General features: G+C 48.5%; 2 protein-coding genes and 1 long non-coding RNA gene across 5 annotated transcripts in view; 2 read left to right on the forward strand and 1 right to left on the reverse strand.

The window, feature by feature from the left end:
- The window catches only part of CACNG4 (calcium voltage-gated channel auxiliary subunit gamma 4), a 43,391-nt gene extending 39,849 nt beyond the window's left edge, over nucleotides 1–3,542 (forward strand). The window contains exon 4 of the mRNA XM_054221194.1: nucleotides 187–3,542. Coding sequence (XP_054077169.1) covers nucleotides 187–725 — 539 coding nt within the window. The 3' untranslated portion in view covers nucleotides 726–3,542. The remainder of the gene's footprint in view (nucleotides 1–186) is intronic.
- LOC128917765 (uncharacterized) lies at nucleotides 625–10,068 on the reverse strand. Of its 3 annotated transcripts, none has more exons than XR_008469354.1 (6): nucleotides 9,927–10,068; nucleotides 8,372–8,477; nucleotides 5,914–7,677; nucleotides 3,468–3,711; nucleotides 1,252–1,398; nucleotides 625–759 (listed from the first exon to the last, which is right to left on the reverse strand). It is a non-coding gene; the product is annotated as an uncharacterized LOC128917765 (long non-coding RNA). The 3 variants fall into 3 exon arrangements; XR_008469355.1 differs by lacking the exon at nucleotides 625–759 and adding an exon at nucleotides 853–988; XR_008469356.1 differs by lacking the exons at nucleotides 625–759; nucleotides 9,927–10,068 and adding exons at nucleotides 853–988; nucleotides 9,410–9,540.
- CACNG1 (calcium voltage-gated channel auxiliary subunit gamma 1) lies at nucleotides 9,523–19,923 on the forward strand. The gene is made up of 4 exons (XM_054221195.1): nucleotides 9,523–9,910; nucleotides 15,897–15,971; nucleotides 18,052–18,189; nucleotides 18,926–19,923. The coding sequence occupies exons 1-4, from the start codon at nucleotides 9,670–9,672 to the stop codon at nucleotides 19,150–19,152; spliced, it is 681 nt and encodes a 226-aa protein (XP_054077170.1). The 5' UTR covers nucleotides 9,523–9,669; the 3' UTR covers nucleotides 19,153–19,923.
- Nucleotides 19,924–20,643: the final 720 nt, after the last annotated feature.

Raw genomic sequence — 20,643 nt, forward strand, 5'->3', positions numbered from 1 at the left:
ACCCAGATGTGGGTCTCCTCTTTGTTTTTCAAGAACAAATGAAATCTTGAGATAAATGAAAGAGTAAATAAATGTAATAAAATTTCCTGCTCATAATCCTTTAACTGTACAGGTCCCGAAAGTAACGTGGCTTGAATTTTCTCTTCCCAGCCACATAACAGCTGATTTATGTTTTTCTCTCTCTAGGACTAAGTAATATCATAGGGATCATTGTCTACATATCAAGCAATGCGGGTGACCCAAGCGACAAGCGAGATGAGGACAAAAAGAACCATTACAACTATGGTTGGTCTTTTTATTTTGGAGCCTTGTCTTTTATTGTGGCCGAAACCATAGGTGTTCTGGCTGTGAACATTTATATTGAGAAGAACAAAGAGCTGAGGTTTAAGACCAAGAGGGAATTCCTTAAGACTTCTTCCAGTTCTCCTTATGCCAGGATGCCCAGTTATAGGTACAGGAGGCGGAGGTCCAGATCCAGTTCTCGATCTACAGAGCCTTCTCCATCTAGAGACATTTCTCCAGTTGGCATGAAGATAGCAAGCACCATTCCCATGAACGAAATTTCCATGTACACTCTTTCCAGAGAGCCTTTGAAGGTTACAACGGCTGCCAGCTACAACGCAGACCAAGAAGCCAGTTTTCTGCAGGTTCACAACTTCCTTCAGAAGGAGTTTAAGGAAGGACTCCATGTCAACATGGTCAACAGGAGAACAACGCCTGTTTGAAGTACCTTCCTTCCTCGCGCTTTTTGAAGAAATACTGAAACAGAATGGATACTGTCATGAACGAGAAGGAGCGATGTTAAAATACCCTCTCACCTCTTTAATTGTGGCGTGTGTGGAGATCTTCTGGACCAACATAAAGATATTACATGCTCGTAGCTTTTTCTGAAGCTATTTGAAGTTTGTTTCTTTCAGTTCTTGGTGTCATGAGATGAAGGCGGTTCATGTTCCTGCACTTTTGTAGTGTGTACAAAGCCTTGGAGAAACTGCAAAGGAGTTGCCACTGGTGTGTTTTAAAGGATTACAGAAAAAATTGTTGTATGACTTTTTTTTCTCTAAAATTGAGATCCCTTAATACAAACTTGCAAATATAATTTATAACCAAGCCCAAGGATGAATACGAACTACTCTTCAAGTGAGACACTTTCCTTTGACACAGCATAAGCTTTGCCTCTTTCAAAAAAAAAAAAAAAAGAAAAGAAAAAAAAGAAAAAAAGAAAATATTTTTGAAGGCAACACTGAAACTGACCTGTGCTACTGAAACCGTAGAGCACCCACGGACTGAGCATTGCAGACTCCCCGATGGGGTGGTAAGGGGGTCTCCCATCTCTGGGTGTAAGGCGTCCCTCCGGGCAGCGCAGGTCGGGGAGAAGAGGGTGGGTGCATCTTGAAACACCTAGAAAGGGAAGGATTAAAATAGGTGGGACTTGAGCATATTTGCAAATATCATTTCTTGCCTAACATTTAGAAAACTTGAATTCTCATTTCGACTAGCCCTAGTGCCTGATCCGGCGAGGTGCTGAGTGCTGTCTGTCAGGAGCCCCTGTAGACAGAGCAGGAGCGAGAAGCAGAGCTGAGCCGGGGTGGCCCGGGCAGGCGAAGCCGCCGGTTCCCTGCGACTGCATTCCTGTTTTCCTTACTGCTTCACAAGTGCAACACTAACGCTACTGGAAACTAAGATATCTAAGCAATGTGCGTAAGAAAACGAGAAGCTAATACGTTCGGACTAGCAAAACTTCCTGCAGCAATGGGAACTGAGTGTTAACAGAACGGATGACAACTTTGTATTTTTTAAAATAGAACAAAAATAATCACTGTTTATGAGATATTTATTAAACTCTTTTTATTATGAATAAGTAAGTGCCGCATGGTGCAAGGTATAGTTGCTTTTAGATGGAAATGATGGTTCGACCTAATTTAATTTATTTTGTAATGATGAATCTACTTGCGTGCAGAGAGCCCACAGAAAACTCTATGCATCACCTAAGGGGGGAACTAGTTTGTACCCTTTGCTTCTGTATGTTTCTAAAAAAGCCTGAATTATTTTTTTTCTTTTAAATTCCTGCTTTCATTTTTTACTCTTAGGCTTGGAATCTCAACGCTCGAGGGCCTGACTCAAAGGTAGTTTAATTTAATTGTACTCATGTTGATTTTAGCGACCGCTCGACCAAGCCATATGAGAATGAGGTACCCGGTTGCCCTTGGATGAATTAGGTGCAGTGAGAGAGGAGCATCTAATTCGTGTAGGTTCCTTTGAGTATACCTGTCGTCTTTGTCCAGAAAATCTCTGCTACCAGAAGACTAGAGAAGCGGTGAGAAGAAAAAAAAAAATCGTGATTTGGAAATCTTGGCTCACTGGTGGTGGGAGATCTCAACCAAACTGTTAAAACCTCTTTAAGTCTTAATTTATCTTGTGACGGCCACAGCATTGGTGGCTCAGTGGTGGTTTGGACACGAGGCTTTCAGCTAGTGGAACCAAGTTCTCCAGGATAACCCTGGAGGAGCTGCCTTAACATCCCAAAAAGCAAGTTGAACCCCCTCTCCCCCCCCAAGTAGACCCCGCCTACGCCTCTCTCCTTGCAAGAACCAAGACACAATTCTCATTTTTAAGCTAAAGTCTTCCCCTAGTCGCTGTTGAGCTCTGCTTAGCACTCAGCCTGGCAGAGCGACATCGTTATTTTGGCAGAGGTGGGTTGGAGCCTTCATCCCTGCTTATTAAGAGTTTCCATTCAGGTTAAAACTCTGCTGGGATCCTTTTTCAATCTTCTGAACTCTGAGAGCTAAAGCAGGTGGAGTGATGGGAACGCTTTAAAAGTAGAAAATGTTGTGCTACTTTCTGTATCAACACACTATGGAGAAAGATATTACACAAGCTTTTTAAAAAAAAATCAGAGGCAGACAAGAAAACTTTTTTTACCTACTTTTCGGCTAGGACAACATAAAAGTTCTAAAATTATTAAAGTTCTTGATGAAAGCTTTTTTTTACAAGAATCTTTATGCTTTCAAACAATAAATTATTTCCTACTTTTTGAGACTTCGTAATATTAAAATACTTTGATTAGCTATGATAGAAGTAGAAGTTTGCAATGAAAAAAAACCAACCTTCTGTCTCATTAGTGTGTCATACTAAGTGCTAATTAATTTACATCTAATTATAGTCGATGTATTTTTCAAGTGCAATTTCCCAGAACTATTTGTTTCCCACTGTGTTAATAAACTAATAGTTAGAAATAAGTCCTCATCCATGTTTACTGTAATTAAGAATAAAACCGTTCCCTTTAAAACCAGGCGTTAGATATAGGCTGTTTTTCTAAACTCATGTACATTGAACTGGAAGTCGACAGTGTGAGGTTTGCTTCGCGCGTTGGTTTTGTTCTTTTAATCGTGCTTCTCCAGTGAATGTGTTTAAAACCAACCATCTGGTTCCAGCCAAAGTCCAAAGCTTTCCTAGAGCCCAGCTCATACCTGCAGAAGCACGTGCAGTCTTTTTACACCACGTCGGCAAAAAAAAAAAGTCTTGCCAAGCGTTTCGAGATGTTCCTCTTGGCCAGAGCCTCCTCCCCCGGTGCAGGGCTGGGTTCAGCAGCTCTCCGAGCGCGATGCCCTGCTTCGGCCCGAGCCAGAGCATCTGCTCCTTCTCCAGCAGGCACCTCGGGAACGCGGGCCTGCGGCAGGGAAGTATTCACGGGATGCTCACGGGATACGGGGTCTGGACAGGGAACAAAGATACAGGGAGATAAGAGAGACCAGAGCTTTCGTCCTGTAGGAGAATGGGGGCTGTGATTTAACATTCACGCTCTACGTCGAATTTCAGTGGAATCATTTGTTCAACCAAAGCAGGAAAAATGTGGTTTCTTTTGAAAATTTCAGTTTAAAATATCCTCCAAAGATCAGTCATTTCCTGTGAAAAACTTTGATTCTGACAAAACTGAAAAATTCGCGGCATTCCTGCCCATGAACAGTGTCTTGCTCCGTGGCTGATCTATCTGAACAGAATTAGATTGTGCTCGGACTTTGAAACCACTCAGTAATAGCTCAAAAAATAAATAATAAATCATTTGTTCTTCCACATCACCATGGTTTCCCTGGACAGCACTGAACACAAATTAGCCCCCATTTCTCAATAAGGCCTGCAGATATCATCATCATATCATTAACAATAATCGGTCTTTTGGTATTATCCTATAACATACTGTAACAGCAGACCTAAAATAAAAAGGCTATTGGATCAGATTCGATTTTCCGAGAAACAAAGTTTCAGGTATATCGTCAGCACTCTCTTCCTAGTTTCTCATACACAATAGGAGGAAAACGAGAAGTCACTTCATATGTCTGTACATCTAACAATAAACTATTTTTTATATTTCCTTTTTCCTTTCTGTATGGATCACATATCCACAAGGGCTAATATATCATGTCCCTTGAGGTTACATTTCTGTCTGCAGTTCTAAAGTGTTATTTCCACTGTGCTTCAGTTCTACTGGTATAATCACAACCATGTATAATGTACTTAATCCTTACTTTTTAAATAAACGGTTTTAAATGTATTCACTTTTGTGTGGAGAAAGGTATATGGATTTTTAACTTCCCGATTCTCTGAGCTGAGATTTCTGTGTTTTATTTTTACGCATTTCTACCTATTTTGATTGCAGCCGGGGGTGTTACTGGAAGCCAGTACATGAGAGAAAAAAAATATTCTTGTGGCCCTGCAGACCGCGAAATCTCCAAGATAAGCTACCTTCATACCTTCACAACATTTCCAGGCATTTGGGCAGGAAACTAAGAAAAACCTTCTTATCTCCAGCTTGAACTTGGCCCGTATGAGCCACACTCTGGTTTAGGTGCCCGTTTTGAGGCCGGTGTGTTGGCCAGGGGCGCTGCAAATCACCATCAACACAAATAAGCCGGTGTCTTCTGAAGTCCTAGCCCCAAGCCCGTGCTTTGCCTCCACCTTTTGAGGTTTCGTGTGAATGCGCTCCCGAGCATCCTCCTCTCCCTGCTCTTGTCAGTTTTGCCTGAAGAAAGCTTGACCCCGCGTGCCGAAGCTCCACGGAAGCCTTGCGCTGATCACCACCGAGAAACCCCAGCAGCAGGAGCGGCACCGACTGCTCAGCAGCCTCTCGCCGCTCCCAGACGTCCCAAACCATCCCTGGATCAAAGACAATATTCCTCCTTCAAATGCCTCCTTTAACTTTACCTTCCCTTGCCTCCAGATTGTCTGTAAAGATGAAGACTGCCAGCGTATCTCTACCCGCCTGCCTCTCCCCGTACGTACGATCAATTGGCCCGTCCGGAGGGAGGCAGGAGATTCATCTTTTGAAATGCCTCCGACACCCGGCAGCGAAGCCATTTGAAGTTCAAGCCCAAAGCCGGTTCCCTTGAACTAAAATAAATAAAGGCTCTTCCCGCATAGCCGAGCAATTCTGTGGGTAAATAGCCGCAGTGTGTGGCTGCCCTGCTGTGAACAGGGATGTATCAAGAAGTGATGTTGTTTGAGGGGGAAGCAAAGACAGAGTCTTTAAGGCTTTGGAATGTGGGAAAAGAGTCCAGTGAGGAGGGTGTGGCATTTCCTTGGAATGAGAAAGCTCACGAACATGGGAGGTGCCGAAAATAAAAGGAATGAGGAGTGTTCTGCACCTGTCTGCGAAACGGCTCGTCTTACAGCCACCACCGCCTTTCTTCAACGGAGCTGGAGGGATCGCTTACCAAAACGGCACACCCGGTCGGTATTTTAAGAGACCAGAGCCACGGCTCAGACGTGCGGGCAGCGGGGGACGGCCGGCCCCACTGTGCTGCGAGGGCTGCACAGAGGCTGGGCTGTGTCTGGCGGTGCGGGGTCACATCTCCTGCTTCATGCCCATGGGAGTCTATTTAAAAAAAAAATTAAAAAAAACAACCAAAACACACGCACATTTTAGCTCTTGCCTTCAGTGATGGCAGGATTTCAGCCCCAAAGTTATGGAGTTTTTGGAGGGTGCCGTTGGCGGCACTGCCGGGTACCAGCTATGCAGAGCCGGCCGTGCCCCGAGGTCTCACCGCACGGGGCAATGCAGGCTCAGGAGCTCCGGTGGTGTTGCTGAGGGGCTCCCGTTTGAAGAAAGCCGTTTGCTTGGAGCTGGGAGCAGACCAGGCGCCATCTCCTCCGCCCTGGGTTGTTCTCCCCTGGGAAAGGTCTTCTGCAGAACGTCGCTCTGCAAGGAGGGAACTGCAGAATTTGGTTAATCTGGTTGCGGCAAATTCTGAGGCTGGTCTGGAAGAAATACAGAAAAGTGCAAGTGCTGGGGAGCGGAGCCGAGCCAACACCTCAACACCTCTGCTGGGGAACAAGTAAGGCAATAGTTGGTCTTGAGACACCTCCTTTAGCATTTTCTCCAGTAGAGAAACATAATTGTGTCTCTCACTCACTGCTGCTAAAGTGCAACTAATTACAGCCCTCCCTGCTTCCCTACAGGTCCTCATTAATAGTCTGTTTATATTTCATGTGATATTGATTTTTAAATGTGAATTCTTGCCAGCTGACACAGGGACACTGCAGGAACCATTCCTAGAGGATTAGGCATCGTGGTCTTCTGGATGTGCAGAATATTTTGGGGGTTTCCCTTAGCCCATTGCTCCTCCACAAATCAGTTTTTCTTCCGCATGTCAGATGCCCACCTGGCCCACGGAGCCCACCCCCCCCAGGGAGGGCAACGTCTCATCCATGCTGGGACAGGAGTTCCAGGTTGGGGACAGAGGCTCAGCCCATGGGCAGAGGAGCCTTTTGGCTCTCACCAGGGTGGTGGCAGGGGCTGCAAGTGGAGATCAAGGGACTGACCTGGCCAGCAGGTCGAGGGAAGTGATTCTACCCCTCTACTCTGCTCTGGTGAGACGCCCCCTGCAGTACTGCGTCCAGCTCTGGAGCCCTCAGCACAAGAAGGACATGGAGCTGCTGGAGCAGGGCCAGCGGAGACCATGAAGATGGTCAAAGGGCTGGAGCCCCTCTCCTGTGAAGACAGGCTGAGAGAGCTGGGGTCGTTCAGCCTGGAGAAAAGGCTCCGGGGAGACCTTCGAGCCCCTAAAGGGGGCCTACAGGAAAGCTGGGGAGGGGCTCTGGATCAGGGAGTGTAATGATAGGACAAGGGGTAATGGTTTTAAACTGAAGGAGAGGAGATCTAGATTAGATATTAGGAAGAAATTGTTTGCTGTGAGGGCGGTGAGCCCCTGGCCCAGGTTGCCCAGAGAAGCTGTGGCTGCCCCATCCCTGGAGGGGTTCAAGGCCAGGTTGGACGGGGCTTGGAGCAACCTGGGCTGGTGGGAGGTGTCCCTGCCCAGGGCAGGGGGTGCCACTGGGGGGGCTTTAAGGTCCCTTCCCACCCAAACCATTCCGTGAATCTATGATCACTGAATCACTGCCGACAGTCCCCAGACACACACCGAGGCCATGCTGGGAGAAGCAGGCAGCAGTGCCCATGGGATGCACCTACATCATCTCACACGGCAAACCCACAGGGCCCATGGGGAGCAACAACTCCACAAAACAGCTTCTTTCCCAGGGACCGGTGGCTCTAGGTCACTTTTTTTGGGCTGGGGACAACATTTCACCTCAACGGCAGTAATGTGAGCGTTCAGTCTCCGGGGAAGCCGCTGCCACTCACGTTGAAGCTCATCGGAGCTCGTTCACATGCCCAGCTCCGCTCTGCAGGGGAGGGGAGGGAAGGATGAATATTTCGCTTCTGATTTCACTTTGGTTGTTTCCTGGGTATTATTAGGAAACTCCAAACAAAACCAAACCCTGAGGAACCCAGATCAGAGGACCTACATGAGAATAAACAGCGTGTTTCTTGCCAATACTGGAAGAGACACAAAGACCAACACCAACAAAAAAATTAATGAGTTTTCCCACCCCTGCAGTCCTTGTAGGTTGCAATTAGTCTAAAGCATGATCATTAGCACTTGCTTCCTCAGCAACCAGAACCTCGCTTTGTGCCCACATTTGCAAACACATTCACTTTCTTACACAACTTGCGGAGGACCCGTGGAGTTTGTAGCATCAGGGAAGCAAAGTCAGGATGCAGTTCCTAAGATCGACTGATGTCTAGTGAAATTTAACAAGAGGCTACTTCAAAAGAAAAGGCATTACATTTTTAATGCCTTCCTTTTCTGGTTTAAGGTCTGTTCCCTTTAGGCTTTTCCACTTTCATGAGAACTCTGGGTTCTGGTTTAAATTTAAGCCTCTGATATTTCTCCCAGCCCCAACCTGGCACATCGCAGTCCTATGCGGGGCTGTGAGCATCTTCCTACAGACGTGCCCGCGGTCCCTGGTCCCTGCCTTGCCCCACATCCCCAGGGCCCTCTCCCGTCCCCTTCCCCTCTGATTTTGCACCACGTACCTTGGCTCCTTCCCACAGCTCCCACCTCCCCGGCAGGACCGGGGCACCAGAGGCCGTACCGGGTTCAGACATGTCACCCTGCTTCCCGGAGGTGCGTAAGCCAGCCCTGTAGCACATCAAGCAAAGCAATGTTAACACCTTTAAGTCATATTTCAATTGCAGTTATTTAGGGTCAATATTTTTTAACTTATTCTTCATTTTCTCTCCCTTTCCCACAGTCCCGTTTAACCTTAACTCCTTGCTCCAGACTGTCATCATTAATTTAAGCTGAACCCTCTGCACCTTTCTTTTGACATCAAATTTGGGTGTCCATAAAACAGGCCTGGAGTATCTTTGACATTATCTCGACATGATAACAGGATATTTGCAGCTTTCCGCTGGCATTTTTTTAACCATTCTTCTGACATTCAGGTGCTATCACCCTCCTCAGTTTGGCATTGCAATTGTAATGTCACCTCCGTAGTGGCCTCTGCATTGACATTATCATCAAATTAGCTTTACGATCAGCTGAAATACCAAAGGGAACGAGAGAGGTTGCCGCCAGCCCTGGCAATCTGGGTTCAGGGCGACAGAAGTCACTTCCGAAGGAAGGAAAGGACGTGCTGGGCGGCCGCTGGAGTTACCACACACAACAGGGAAAACCTGGGCGATGGGAAAGCGAGCAAGCACTTGAGAGGTTTTGTATTAGAAAAAAGATTACTCAGAATACGTCAGGCTAGTTAAAAATAATTATAATAAAAATAAACAATGTCTGCTCCTTTGCCACTTCCTTTACGCCACAGCGCTCGCTCCGGAGGGAAGCCCAGGTCGGGACTCCTTGCAGAAGCTGCCGCCAGCTGAAGGCGTAGGCGTGCAGGCTCCGGGGCCATTAAACTGTGTAGGATAACGCTGAACTCAGGCCCAACGCTATTATAAACACAGATGTTTTTATAACCTCGCTGAAAAGTTAATCGTCCTATTAATGCCTATTTCTGGGCATGCCGCAAGTCAAGAGATTACAACCCTCGGACGGCGGCCGTAGTGGCTCTGAGCGCCCACCCGCCCGGTCGGCTCGTGGGAATCCAAAACAAACCCGGCGGGACGGGGCGGAAAGCTGAGCTCCTCCGGGCGCTGCTCTTGTTACGTGCATTAATAGCCTCCTCGCTGCGCCGGCTGACACAGCCCAGCAGCTGTCTCGGCCGCCCCGCTCTCCCGGGCAGCGCGGGGCTGACATTTCCAAACGCTCAGATGCGCCAGGATTCCGGGAGACCTCGCGAATCACCCGCCGCGCTCCGCCAGGAGCACTGGGCCGGAGCAGGATGGACGAGAACAAACCCCTGAAGGTCCGGCTGACGTTCTCCGTGATCCTGGTTGGCGTCTCCCTCCTGTTTGCTGCCGTAGTGACTGACCACTGGGCCGTGCTGAGCCCCAAAGTGGAGGAATATAACGCCACCTGCGAAGCGGCTCATTTCGGGCTATGGCGACTCTGTACAAAGCGGATTTTTATGCAGGAGCAAGGTCCCAAAGAGAAGGGCTGTGGGCCGATTACCCTGCCAGGAGGTAGGTGACCACTCACCAACTCATGGGAGGAAGCACCAGGCGGTCGTGCCGGGCTTTGCTTATGAGGTTGCAGGATGTGGCAGAACGAAAATTGGGTCCGTGTTCCCGTGGCACTTAATTCGGCATGGGGCTGCGTGGGGCTGGCTTCATGTTGGTCTGCAAACACACCCCGTTCTCATCCCTCTCGCCGTCAGCGCACGCTCTGCTGCCTTGCCCGTCGGTTTGTGACCATATTTGAGTCTCCTGTGCAGCAACGGCAGCGGCGGGGAGAAGGGGAGGAGGATCGGGCAACGGTGGAAACCACCGAGGGGAATTGGGATGGAGGAAATTTTGCTGATATCAGCCAAGGGTCCCACAGCACCCAGGCACACTGACGGCGGCAGGCAAGAAAGGGGATTTATGGGTCCACCATACGTAGCTGGATCTTTAGGATTTCCAGATCCATACGGCTACAAAGGAACAGCCTTTTCGCGGCTGGCATTAGGTTATCTCCAAGCTATTTCCCTAAGAACAGTTCCTCAGGGCAAGGAGGAACAGGGACCTGCAGTATGTTTTGCCAGCTTCCAAAAACAAGTCATAAACCGAGTTCGAAGCAATTCCTCAACGACTTACTGACCCTCCTCACCTCTCGGCGGAGGCAGCCTGGTCCCACACACGCCTCCATCACAGGCTCCTCCGGCACGATGGATAGGGAGGGCAGCGGGTGAGCGGGCACGGCTGCTTTCCGGGAAGAACGTTACATTCCCATGGTAAAAGGAGCTCATTATGTTTTTGCTGATTGCAAAGTCAGCAACATTCGCGCTGCATGCACTAATACACTCCATCCGTGACCGAGCTACACTGCTTTTTTAGACGGCTCACGGGGTACTGGATGCTTTCCAGAACAGAAATAACAGGATTGCCTTCATGTTAGACTCGCCGCTTGAAATGAAATATATATGTTAGCACATCTTTGAAAATTTCCTGTGAAAAATCTTGCTGCCTGGGCTTACTGTGTACTCCCTGTATTACTGCAATTCTTTATCTCTTTGGCCAAATTGCATGTGCTGAGGAGAGGAGCTCAGCCTCGGCGTTCAGATCTGCCTCTAACCAAATTTGGGAGTGTGTCATCCATATGCTTAATGTCTCTCGCGAAGGTACTTACGTGCCTAGAAACATATTCCTCACTGTACGCGTTTCCTCGCATGCGGAGGAAAACTCCCACAAAAGGAAAAAACAATAGAAATTGGTGCATAAACACCAAAATTGCACAACTGCGGGGTAAATATAAAACTCATAAATATCCAGCTGTCTGCAAAAAGCAGATTCGCAGGCGGCGCAGCACGAAAGCAACTACTGTCTTTGACAGACATCAGCATGTGCTTGCCCGGGCAGTGAATCACGTCCCAGCGCTGCCGTCCCGCCGGGCACAGCGAACGACCCGGCGACGACGGAGGGGCTGAGCCACCCGCCTCACTCCGGAGGCGGTTTTCCAGTTTTTTGAAGATATTTGGGAATTTGGATGACATCCTGTGCCGTAATCAGCATCCGAGGTTTCAAAGGGCGAAATCGGCACCTCAATTATAATATAAATATTTTAATCCCCGCTTTACCGACAGCAGGAAGACAGCTAGGGGAGGAGGGGGAAAGCGCAGCCCCCGCGGCTCTGGGCTGCTAAACGATGCTGCGCCCGCATGGCTCGCGTTAGATTGATTTCACACTTCTGGGAAGAGATGTCGGCAGGGAAACACCGGGGTTGTGAAACCTGCAGCCGTCAGGAAGCCGTGAATGAACAGACGTGCAGTAAAAGAGCAGGTGTGGGCACCGGTTTTCCTGAAAATCACGAGACGTAACCAGACGTTACTGCCAGGACTGGAAAAGAAACATAAGAATTTATCACTGCATTAATAACCATTTACCAGTCACTCCCTGAGGAGGAAATGGATGGCACGATTAACATTATTTATTGGGTTTTGAGCTCAGCACGGTGCAAAATGGGGAGGATGGCTTGGCTTGCGTTCCACAAAGCAGGGCTGTGATCTAGGCAGAGCTTTAAAATTTCACAGCGCTCTTCCGAGGATGCTGACAAATTGGAAGGGGTTCAGCATCCTGCTGTAAGAAATAGAGAGATCAGGGAGATGGCTGTTAAAACCGGGCAAATTCAGATTAATACTGAGACATTTTTAATGGTGGGGAGTGGGCAGCGGGCAGCGGGGGGATTATACCGGCTGTAAACTGAGTTCACCCCCCCTGCCAGTAACCGCAGGGCAGGTGCTGCCCTACAGGGTGGGCTCTCGTGTGCCTGCACGCGGGGCAGCGAGGGTGCTCTGCCGCCTGCCTGTCCGGCCAGCAGCTTAAATAGGTCCTTGTAAGTATGGGAACCCGAGTTCAGGCAACTGGAGAGGAAAAGTGCTGGAGCGAATGGGTTATCAGCAGGGCTGTCTCCTTCCCTGGGTCTACCTGAGAGACTCGCTCTGCAAGACCGGTATTGAAATTAATGAATTTAAACTATTTGGATTTACCATCTCCAAAACTCAGTGTGTGCCGAAGGCCTTCCCCTGGCTTGTCGGCCCAAGGCCTGGCCCCCTCCACTGCTCAGTCCTCACCTTAACACCTCCCCTAATCACAGCAGCAGGACCTGTCCCCCAAACCCGACACAAGCAGAAGCCTCAGATTAAAATCAAAATTTTTCAAACCATCCAGCCTGACACAAACCCCCACATGCTGGTGTCTGTCTCAGGTTCAAGAGCAAGGTGGGCTCCAGCCCCTTCCCACTCCAATGCTCATGGGTGACAGCTGCCACCCGAAACTCCGCGTGTCCCAAACACCTTGTGGCCTCTCTGCCCTTTCTTCCCCCATGAGGTCTCCATATTGCAGACCCCCAAGTTTTATCCACAGTTCAATGCGATTGCATTTTGACCGCGTCCCACGGCTGTGGTAGCTGCCACCCAGCCCCGTGGCGACGAGCAGCAGGAGAGGTTGGTTCTACACGAGCAGAGGAAAGATGAACTGGCCCATTTGCCCCTGCACAGCTGTCACCCAGGAATGGTGGATCGGAGGGGAAGGGCCCAGGAGGGCAGTAAGGGTGGGTGACCTGGAAGGGGAGGACACTGGGTGATAAACCGCACGGTAGAACCCTGAACTTCAGGCGAGCCTTAATGTCCACAGAGCCCCTGGGTTGTTCCCGTCAGCAAACTGAGGTGACCTCACGGCAGAGATAATGCAATTAGGGTGGAGAGAGACAAAGATTGCCACACAGTTTTCATCCATTATAAAACCCATTTTAAATCCTATCCATTATGTAAATGTGGCGTGACACAAATGGGCTTTTCTCTTATTCATGGTGGCACCAGAGAGGCATTGAAGTGCCTCAGTTGTCTCCAATAACAGGGAGCCCTGTTGAAACAGATACTCCCAGCTCAGCAGAGCACCGAAACATCTTTAAACTGAAAGCTATATATTATTTCACCAAAAGCAATCTAGTTATATTTCCTCACAATAAATACATTTTCCAAAAACACCTCCCCTAGAGCTAACCCGCTTCTGCCATAACCTCATTCATCGCACCTTGGCAGAGCTTTGCTGTAAGCCACAAGACGCGGAGGCGGCTCCTTTTCCTGCGGACAAGTCCATCTCTAAAACAAGGTTTTGTGTGCTCCCCCTCTGCGGAGCCTTCACGGACTGGAGGGTGGACCGGGCTGGTTTGGTTCACCTGCAACGGACACAGAGCTGTGCCGTGTCCTCCATCACACCACATCTGGGTGGCTTCACCTTGGGCTTTGCACAGTCAGCACGCCTGGGGACTCCTTCCAGTTCAGCCTTGGAGAATTAATTAAAAGCCAAACCAAACAACCTAAGATGAAGTGTTCCACTTCCATCCCACCTCCCTCCCCTTTAGCACAGGAGCCAAAGTATCCCCAGACTGGACACTCAGCCTCAGCCACCACTCGGTGCCTGGCAGAGGCACACAACCTCCGCTCTGGGGCTACAAATTTGCAATTTCAGTCATAGAGGTCTGAGTTCAAATATGTTTCCTCCAGTCGTTTGCAGGGATAATAAAGAACGGGTCAGGAGATGCCAGAGCTGAACGTTAACCTAGTCTCCAGCAAGGAGAAGCTGCAGATGAAATAAAAGTCAGCTTATAAAATTAAGTAGATAAGAGCGTCTCGAAGGAATCTTCCACTAATGGACCCAAAAATGCTGCTTTACAGTTGCCTATCTCCTGGGAGAGAGAACATAAATCCTCCTTGAATCAGTAACTCCAAAATCTGCCATTCACATGACAGAAAAAACAAGAAGCAGCAACAGGTAACATACAGTACGCTGGTGCCTTCTTGCCACTAGAAATTAATGCTGTAAATAACTGCCTAAATGCAGTATGTGCTCCCGTGTCCTGCACCTGGCCCTGGCTCAGGCTCTGCCCCATGGCCGTGGTCTGTGCTGGAGCAGCCTGTCCCAGCCTGGGTGTCAGAGAGGACCAGAATGTCCTCCCAGACCCTCTCCCAGCATCTCCTGGAAACTGATGCTAACAAGAGCTGCTGGTGTTACGCAAGTGGCCCCTCACTGCAGGCGCTGTCTGTGTTTCATGCCACCTTGGCCCCATTTCCTGGCCCGATGGGATCCCATCCCGGGGCACAGGAGGGGCGATGGGGCAGGCACGGAGCGGGTCCTCTCCAGCAGCTCAGCAGAATAGTGCAATCAGAGCTGGCGCCGCTCAGCGCATCTCCACGATTGCACCCTTCCAGCCAAATTCCTGGCGACCAACTGTTCTCCCGGCTCCGCGCCCCTGCAAACCTTCAATTAAGTCAGTTATAAATAGCGAGAACAGCCTCCACCCTAACCCTGCTGCTGCCAAAGCTTCGAGTCAGCAGGTCCTCACCAGACCCTTCCCCATCCCGCTGGGGCTGAAAGGCCTGGGTGTCCATCGACACCTCTTCGCTGGCTGGCTCTCGCCAGGCTGAGCATGAAGCAATATCGTGGCCACTGAGAGACGCAGCTGCCAACTTCCCTCCTCCCAGTTCACTCCATAACCCCTCTATAAATACCCCACGTACCTGGCAGCGTGCTCGCGTCAAGTCCAGCTAGAGGAACTCCATAAAGTTCCCGTTATCTAACTCTGCTGTCTTATCAAATTAGCTTAGTAGACCGCTCTGATGGCAGTGAGCTTCGGCAAAGCCAGGTGGCACAGGAGCCTCTGTGCCCTCAGCTCGCAGGGCTTTGATCAGCCTTCCCTTCCCTGGACAACCGCTTGCGGCCTCAGACAGCTTTTGTCTTTTTACTGGCGGCCAAAACAAAAGCCCGTAGTGTCCCTGTTGTAGTAAAGCACCGTGTGCTTTGCTGCATTGTACCAGCCTCATCTCTGGGACCCCCATAGTGCGGTGACCCCCCCTGCCATGCAGCAACCCCCCCTGGGCTGCTCCCCCCTGCCAGCTGCTGCGGCGCGGGGGTCTGCACAGGGAAGGAGGGATGAGCCGGGAGGGAGAAGGTGGATGAGGACACTCCATCCTGCCTTTTTGGAGTCCAGGCTCACCACAGGAGCGGTGACCCTCCTACAGCCGATGGGGTGATGCCACTACGGAGCGGGTTGGCCGCGGGAAGGTGAGCCGAGATGCCAGCTCAGCTGCGGGCACAGCAGGTCCCATCACCAGGAAACGCAGCTACACAGAGAGGCGGGAGCATGGGGTGGCCAAAGACAGAATGAGAAAAATTATTTGTAATTCACTTTTTAAATAGATGAGCAATCAGTGTGAAAAGCTCTGGGAGGGAGCCACCGACAAAAGGTATCGGGGGGGCTTCAGCCTTGTCCACGCTGGAGCCGGTGGCCTGGCGTGTGTGTGCCACCCATCTGCTCCCAGATAAAACAGAGCCAACTCCAGGTTCTCTGGGCCACCAAGGATGGGGTACCTTAAAAACATTGCAAGTCTGATACATCAATAAAAAGCAAATTCAGTTTTACTACATATTACCAGAGATTTCCAAGCACACTGTATTTCCTTCCCTCTTTCAGAACACAACTGCTCCTACTTCAAGCACTTCACACCAGGGCAGAGCTCGGAGATATTTGAAGTAACCACCCAGAAAGGTAAGAATTACCCTGAAAAACATTTTCCTAACTGAGGTGAACGCAAGGACTAAAGTAAAGGGGTTCCCAAAATGAGGAGGGTTCAGTCCTGGTTCCGCTGAAAGGAGTACAGGAATTTCTATCAGATACCACCAGCTGAGAAAAATGTAAAGAAAAAATGCTTTGAACAAGGTCAAATGCCAACTTCCTGGGAAGAATAATTTTTACATATGATCACACCCATAAGTGTGATTTTATTCAAAGTTGTCCCACAAATATATAACAATGCCAATACATAAGAAAACTGCAAAAATTCTTTTCAGCATAAAAATGACTTTACAACGTTGGCACTATCTGTGACACTCCGAGCCTTTGCCGTCGAAGGGAGAAGGCATTAATAAAATCTAAATGAATAAATCATACCCCAAGCAGAGTCTTGACCCTGAAAAGAAGTACAGAGACTCTGTGAAGACCATTAGGAATTTTTATGCTTCATATTGATTTTATATGAAATCATGCAAAAAACAGAGCGATCAATGGAAGGAAGGAACAGAGACCCTACAAAGACACCACAGTCAGTGTTTACAGAGCATGGATTTTGTAAACAGTCTCTCGGAGACAAATTTCACATTTCTAATAAGTCCCTGATAAAGCCAAATATTTTTAGCACTCGTCTATTGTGCTCCTCTCCCTTTCTCGCCCTCTCATTAAGGACAAATTCCTTTCTTGCTTGCCACGCGACATATTTTGCTGTGGAGTAAATGAGTTGCTGATTACATTACACATATTAAACAATCTGCTTTGCTTCCAGTGGAAACGATAACGGTGGAAAACCCTGCAGACAGGTTTTCTAAAAAAGCAGTTTCCTAAGAGGGGAAAGGCTGGGAAATTCAAGTGGATAGAAGAGCGTGTCTGTGAGCTACCTGCTTCTGCTCATCCAGCCATCTAATCTTAAAAATGCGCCCGATGCCGCCTTAGTCATTTCGGAAAAAAAATCAGGAAGAACTTTTCTTTGAAGCAAAAGAAAAAGCTTAAGTCCCAGCAAAAAATTTTACATTGAAACAAACTCTTTCAGGCGGTTCCAGCACATAGTAAAGAGAAACATTAAGGAAATTATAATAAAAGAGTGGTGTGAAAAGCAGTGAGAACAAAGAGGGATCCGCTGCTCCCGTTTGCAGAAATAGCTATGATTTGATGGGAGCTAATTAGGAACAGGCAAAAAAAAATTCTTTGTGATTTTGCCTGGGAGATATTTTTTTTTAAATGGCTTGAAAGGCAAATATCATCAGGCACTGTGATGTTCACGCATGGCTACACGTGTTAAATATTAAACTAATCTGAAAACGAATGCAATATGTAAATGAAGGCCTGAATTATTCAATTAGCAATTCTTCCCCTCCATTCGGGCACTGACGTGTGCCTCGGCGGGGGGAAGCGTCCGGCGCACGTCTTGGCTGGCTTAGCGAAAACCAGGACATTTTATGGAGGGTTTAATTCTTTGCCCCAAAGAAGCTGGGTTTTCACGGAGCTGGAAATCATTGTCTTAACAGGGGAAAAAGGGGAAAAAAAAAAAAGGTGCTATGCAAACACTTCACCTCTGGCCTCCTGCCCGCCCGGATTTTGAGGCCTACGGAGCCCAGAGCCGCATTTCTGCGTCAGTACAACACCGGCACCACGCGCGGGGGCCTTGCCGGGGCTCTGCAATACAGACAGGGAATAAAAATAGCCTCGAGCTGTCTATTTACCGTGAGAGCGGAGCGTGGGCCCAGGAAGGCTTCAACAACAACGTCTGTGCAGCAGAGCTAAACCAGCTCCAGCCCAGACCTTCATCAGACCAGCACCGGTGCCACTTGCTCTTTCAGAAGGTGTTTCCCCCTTTTGCTCTGTTTTTATACCCTTCTCATTCAAAAGGTACATGGCCAATACCCGCCCCTGCTTTTCTTTGGGGGAAACACTCAATTCACCAGAGCCACCTCTCCACAGCAGCAGGAGGATACGTGTTTCTCGGACTGACCTACTGCAAAGTCACCAGAGCTGATGGGAGCGTGCTCAAAATTTGCATACATTTGCATTTTTTTGGTGTTTTGTTTTGCTTTGGCAGAGTACAGCATTTCAGCTGCAGCCATTGCCATCTTCAGCGTTGGCTTTGCAATCATCGGAACAATCTGCGTCCTCTTATCCTTCAGGAAGAAGAGGGATTATCTGCTGAAGCCAGCATCCATGTTCTACACCTTCGCAGGTAGGAGGCTCGGTGCTCACGTACCTGCACGCAGTTCACAGTACAACGCAGAGAATCTTAGATAGATCCCGGGAGGATGGAGACACTTCTAAAAATGCCCTGAAAGTGGCATTTTCTTCCTTAACAGTCAGGCTACAAGTCCCCATGTGGTGCTCCAGCTGAGGAGCTCTGAAAATGTCCCCAGCAGCTTCGCTGTATTTTCTCTAACTACCTTTCGAAGGGGCATTTCTAGCATATTCAGTGCTGGCCACAGTGTAAACCAAGGCTATAGACTATTACATCTCATTTGTTACGACTCAAACCAAGGAAACAGCTGATCCAGGCCCAAAATACACAGCTGTCTCCCAAAACCACGAAGACTGCATTTTTACGTGAGCTAATAATACCTTGGCGTGCCACAATGACTGAAAGACAAAGGTGCAAATTCTTACCTCAATAAAAAACTGACTCAACCTTTGGAAGAGCTCCCTAGGGAATGCAATTATTCCTCCACCGCTTTGAGTTTCCCATCCAAGCCTGCCTAAGAGATCACACAAGTCACCGACTGGCTTGGATGGCCTGGGTTATAGCAGAGCTCTCGGCAGTTGTGAGCATTGGTTCCTTCAACGCTTGAAGTCAATGACTCACCTGTGAATCTCACTGCAATGCCGGTACACAAAAAGACAGATGAGGTGGTTAATTAAGGATGAAAAATTGACAGCTGGTTATTCAACCCACTGCTCCTATCTTCCTTCAGGTCTCTGCATCATCATCTCTGTTGAAGTCATGAGACAATCGGTGAAAAGGATGATCGACAGCAAGGAGACGGTCTGGATGGAGTACAGCTACTCCTGGTCCTTCGCCTGTGCCTGCTCCTCCTTCGTCCTGCTCTTCATCTGCGGCATCGCCCTCCTCCTGATTGCGCTGCCTCGCTTCCCCCAGAACCCCTGGGAGACCTGCATGGATGCAGAACCGGAGCACTGATGTTCCCAGCACCCATGACAAAAAAAGCCAGAAAAGTGTTTTGAAATGATTTGTATTTTTTAAAATGTCTGGGTCTCACTATACAATGTGCACTCCATTAACTGAGGCCTTACTGAACCAAGGCATGCTCAATTGTAATTCTTGCTTTGTTTCTTCTTTATTTTTTCTTTTTTCCTTTTTTTTTTTTTAAAAGAAAGCAGAAAGAGCGTTCAGCACCAGCGAGGGCCGCGGGTGAATGTCACCGTTCTGTGCCAGCCTGGGGACGCCTTGGGCTGATGCAGCTGGGGGAAACCCGGGTGTGAGACAGCTCGTGCCTCAGAGAAGACAGCTTTCTTAGGGAGAAGACATTTGGTGTCGCTAGGGCTAAAGAGCAGATCCACGAGGGATATCGGGCTTTTACACCTCACCTGGTCAGAGAGAGACAGTGAGAAATTCAAGTGCGTCTCCCATCCGTGCCGTACTCCTCTACCTCCCCAAGAAGGGCTAGTTCACCCCTCTGAAATAAGCTGGAGATCCTTACGTTATTCTATTAAACTGTTAAAATTTGTCAGGAAAAAAAAAAACAACTCAAAACCCTAAACCCAACTTTGTCTAGCATTGGGATAAAACTTTCTCCTACAAATTTATACTCTGCAGCTCCATTCTTTTTGAATTAAGCACAAAACCCCTGCAAAATAGTTTTTGTTCTGCTTGAACTTTGATAGCAAATCCAAGAAGTGCTGAACATTAAGAGTGCCATTTTCCTTTAATAAAAAGCATAATCTTCCAGTAGCATGATTTTCTGGAAAACGATTTTGATGGATGAATCACTTGGCCCATCAAATTCTGCTGGATCCAGAATGACAGTGTAATTCTGGATGGTATTTACCGCACGGAGCTCTCGTTTGTTCCTCGCGAATGGGCTTTTTAAGAACGCCGTGCTTTGCTCACTGCATGCATATCTAAAACTACGTTTTAGGAAAAATCCTTCAAGGCAGCTGCAAAGAAGAGGAGGATTTGGACTGAAACACCCAGGAGATTCAGGCCCGAAAACACTACAAAAGCGCATCGCTGTTTACGTGTGCTTGAAGAACCGTGCACCCGCGGCACGGCTGATGGGGATGCTGCAGAGGCTGCTTGCATTGCAGACCCCCCCAGTGCCCCACCGCCTGCAGCACTGGGGGACACTGGGGCCCCCCAGCCCCTCCAGCCAAGCCCTTTGCACCGCCACGGTCCCCCAGCGCCAAGAGGTGGGTGGGTTTTTTGCTTGGGTCGGTTGGTTTTTTGTTTTGCTTTTTAGTTTTGGGGGTTTTTTTACAGTTCAATTTTCAGAATCTGCTCAGCATTTCCCCCCCGCCAAGTACAAAAAAGTATGTGTTTCACATTGCTGTTTTTTCACCCGATAATTTAAAAAGCAGGAGAAAAGGAAACTGAAGTGCCCTTCCCTCCACACTTACCTGTCCACAATTCTAAAAAAAAAAAAAACAAACAAACAACAGACAGAACTCGGAA

Source organism: Rissa tridactyla, chromosome 15 (assembly GCF_028500815.1).
Source record: "Rissa tridactyla isolate bRisTri1 chromosome 15, bRisTri1.patW.cur.20221130, whole genome shotgun sequence".
Lineage (NCBI taxonomy): Eukaryota > Metazoa > Chordata > Aves > Charadriiformes > Laridae > Rissa > Rissa tridactyla.

Bases quoted from the DNA above. Each gene is read 5' to 3' on its own strand.
- CACNG1 (XM_054221195.1), top strand. From the start codon at position 9,670: ATGGACGAGAACAAACCCCTGAAGGTCCGGCTGACGTTCTCCGTGATC. The intron at 9,911-15,896 runs GTAGGTGACCAC...TCCCTCTTTCAG, and splicing joins GCCGATTACCCTGCCAGGAG to AACACAACTGCTCCTACTTC. The intron at 15,972-18,051 runs GTAAGAATTACC...TTGCTTTGGCAG, and splicing joins TGAAGTAACCACCCAGAAAG to AGTACAGCATTTCAGCTGCA.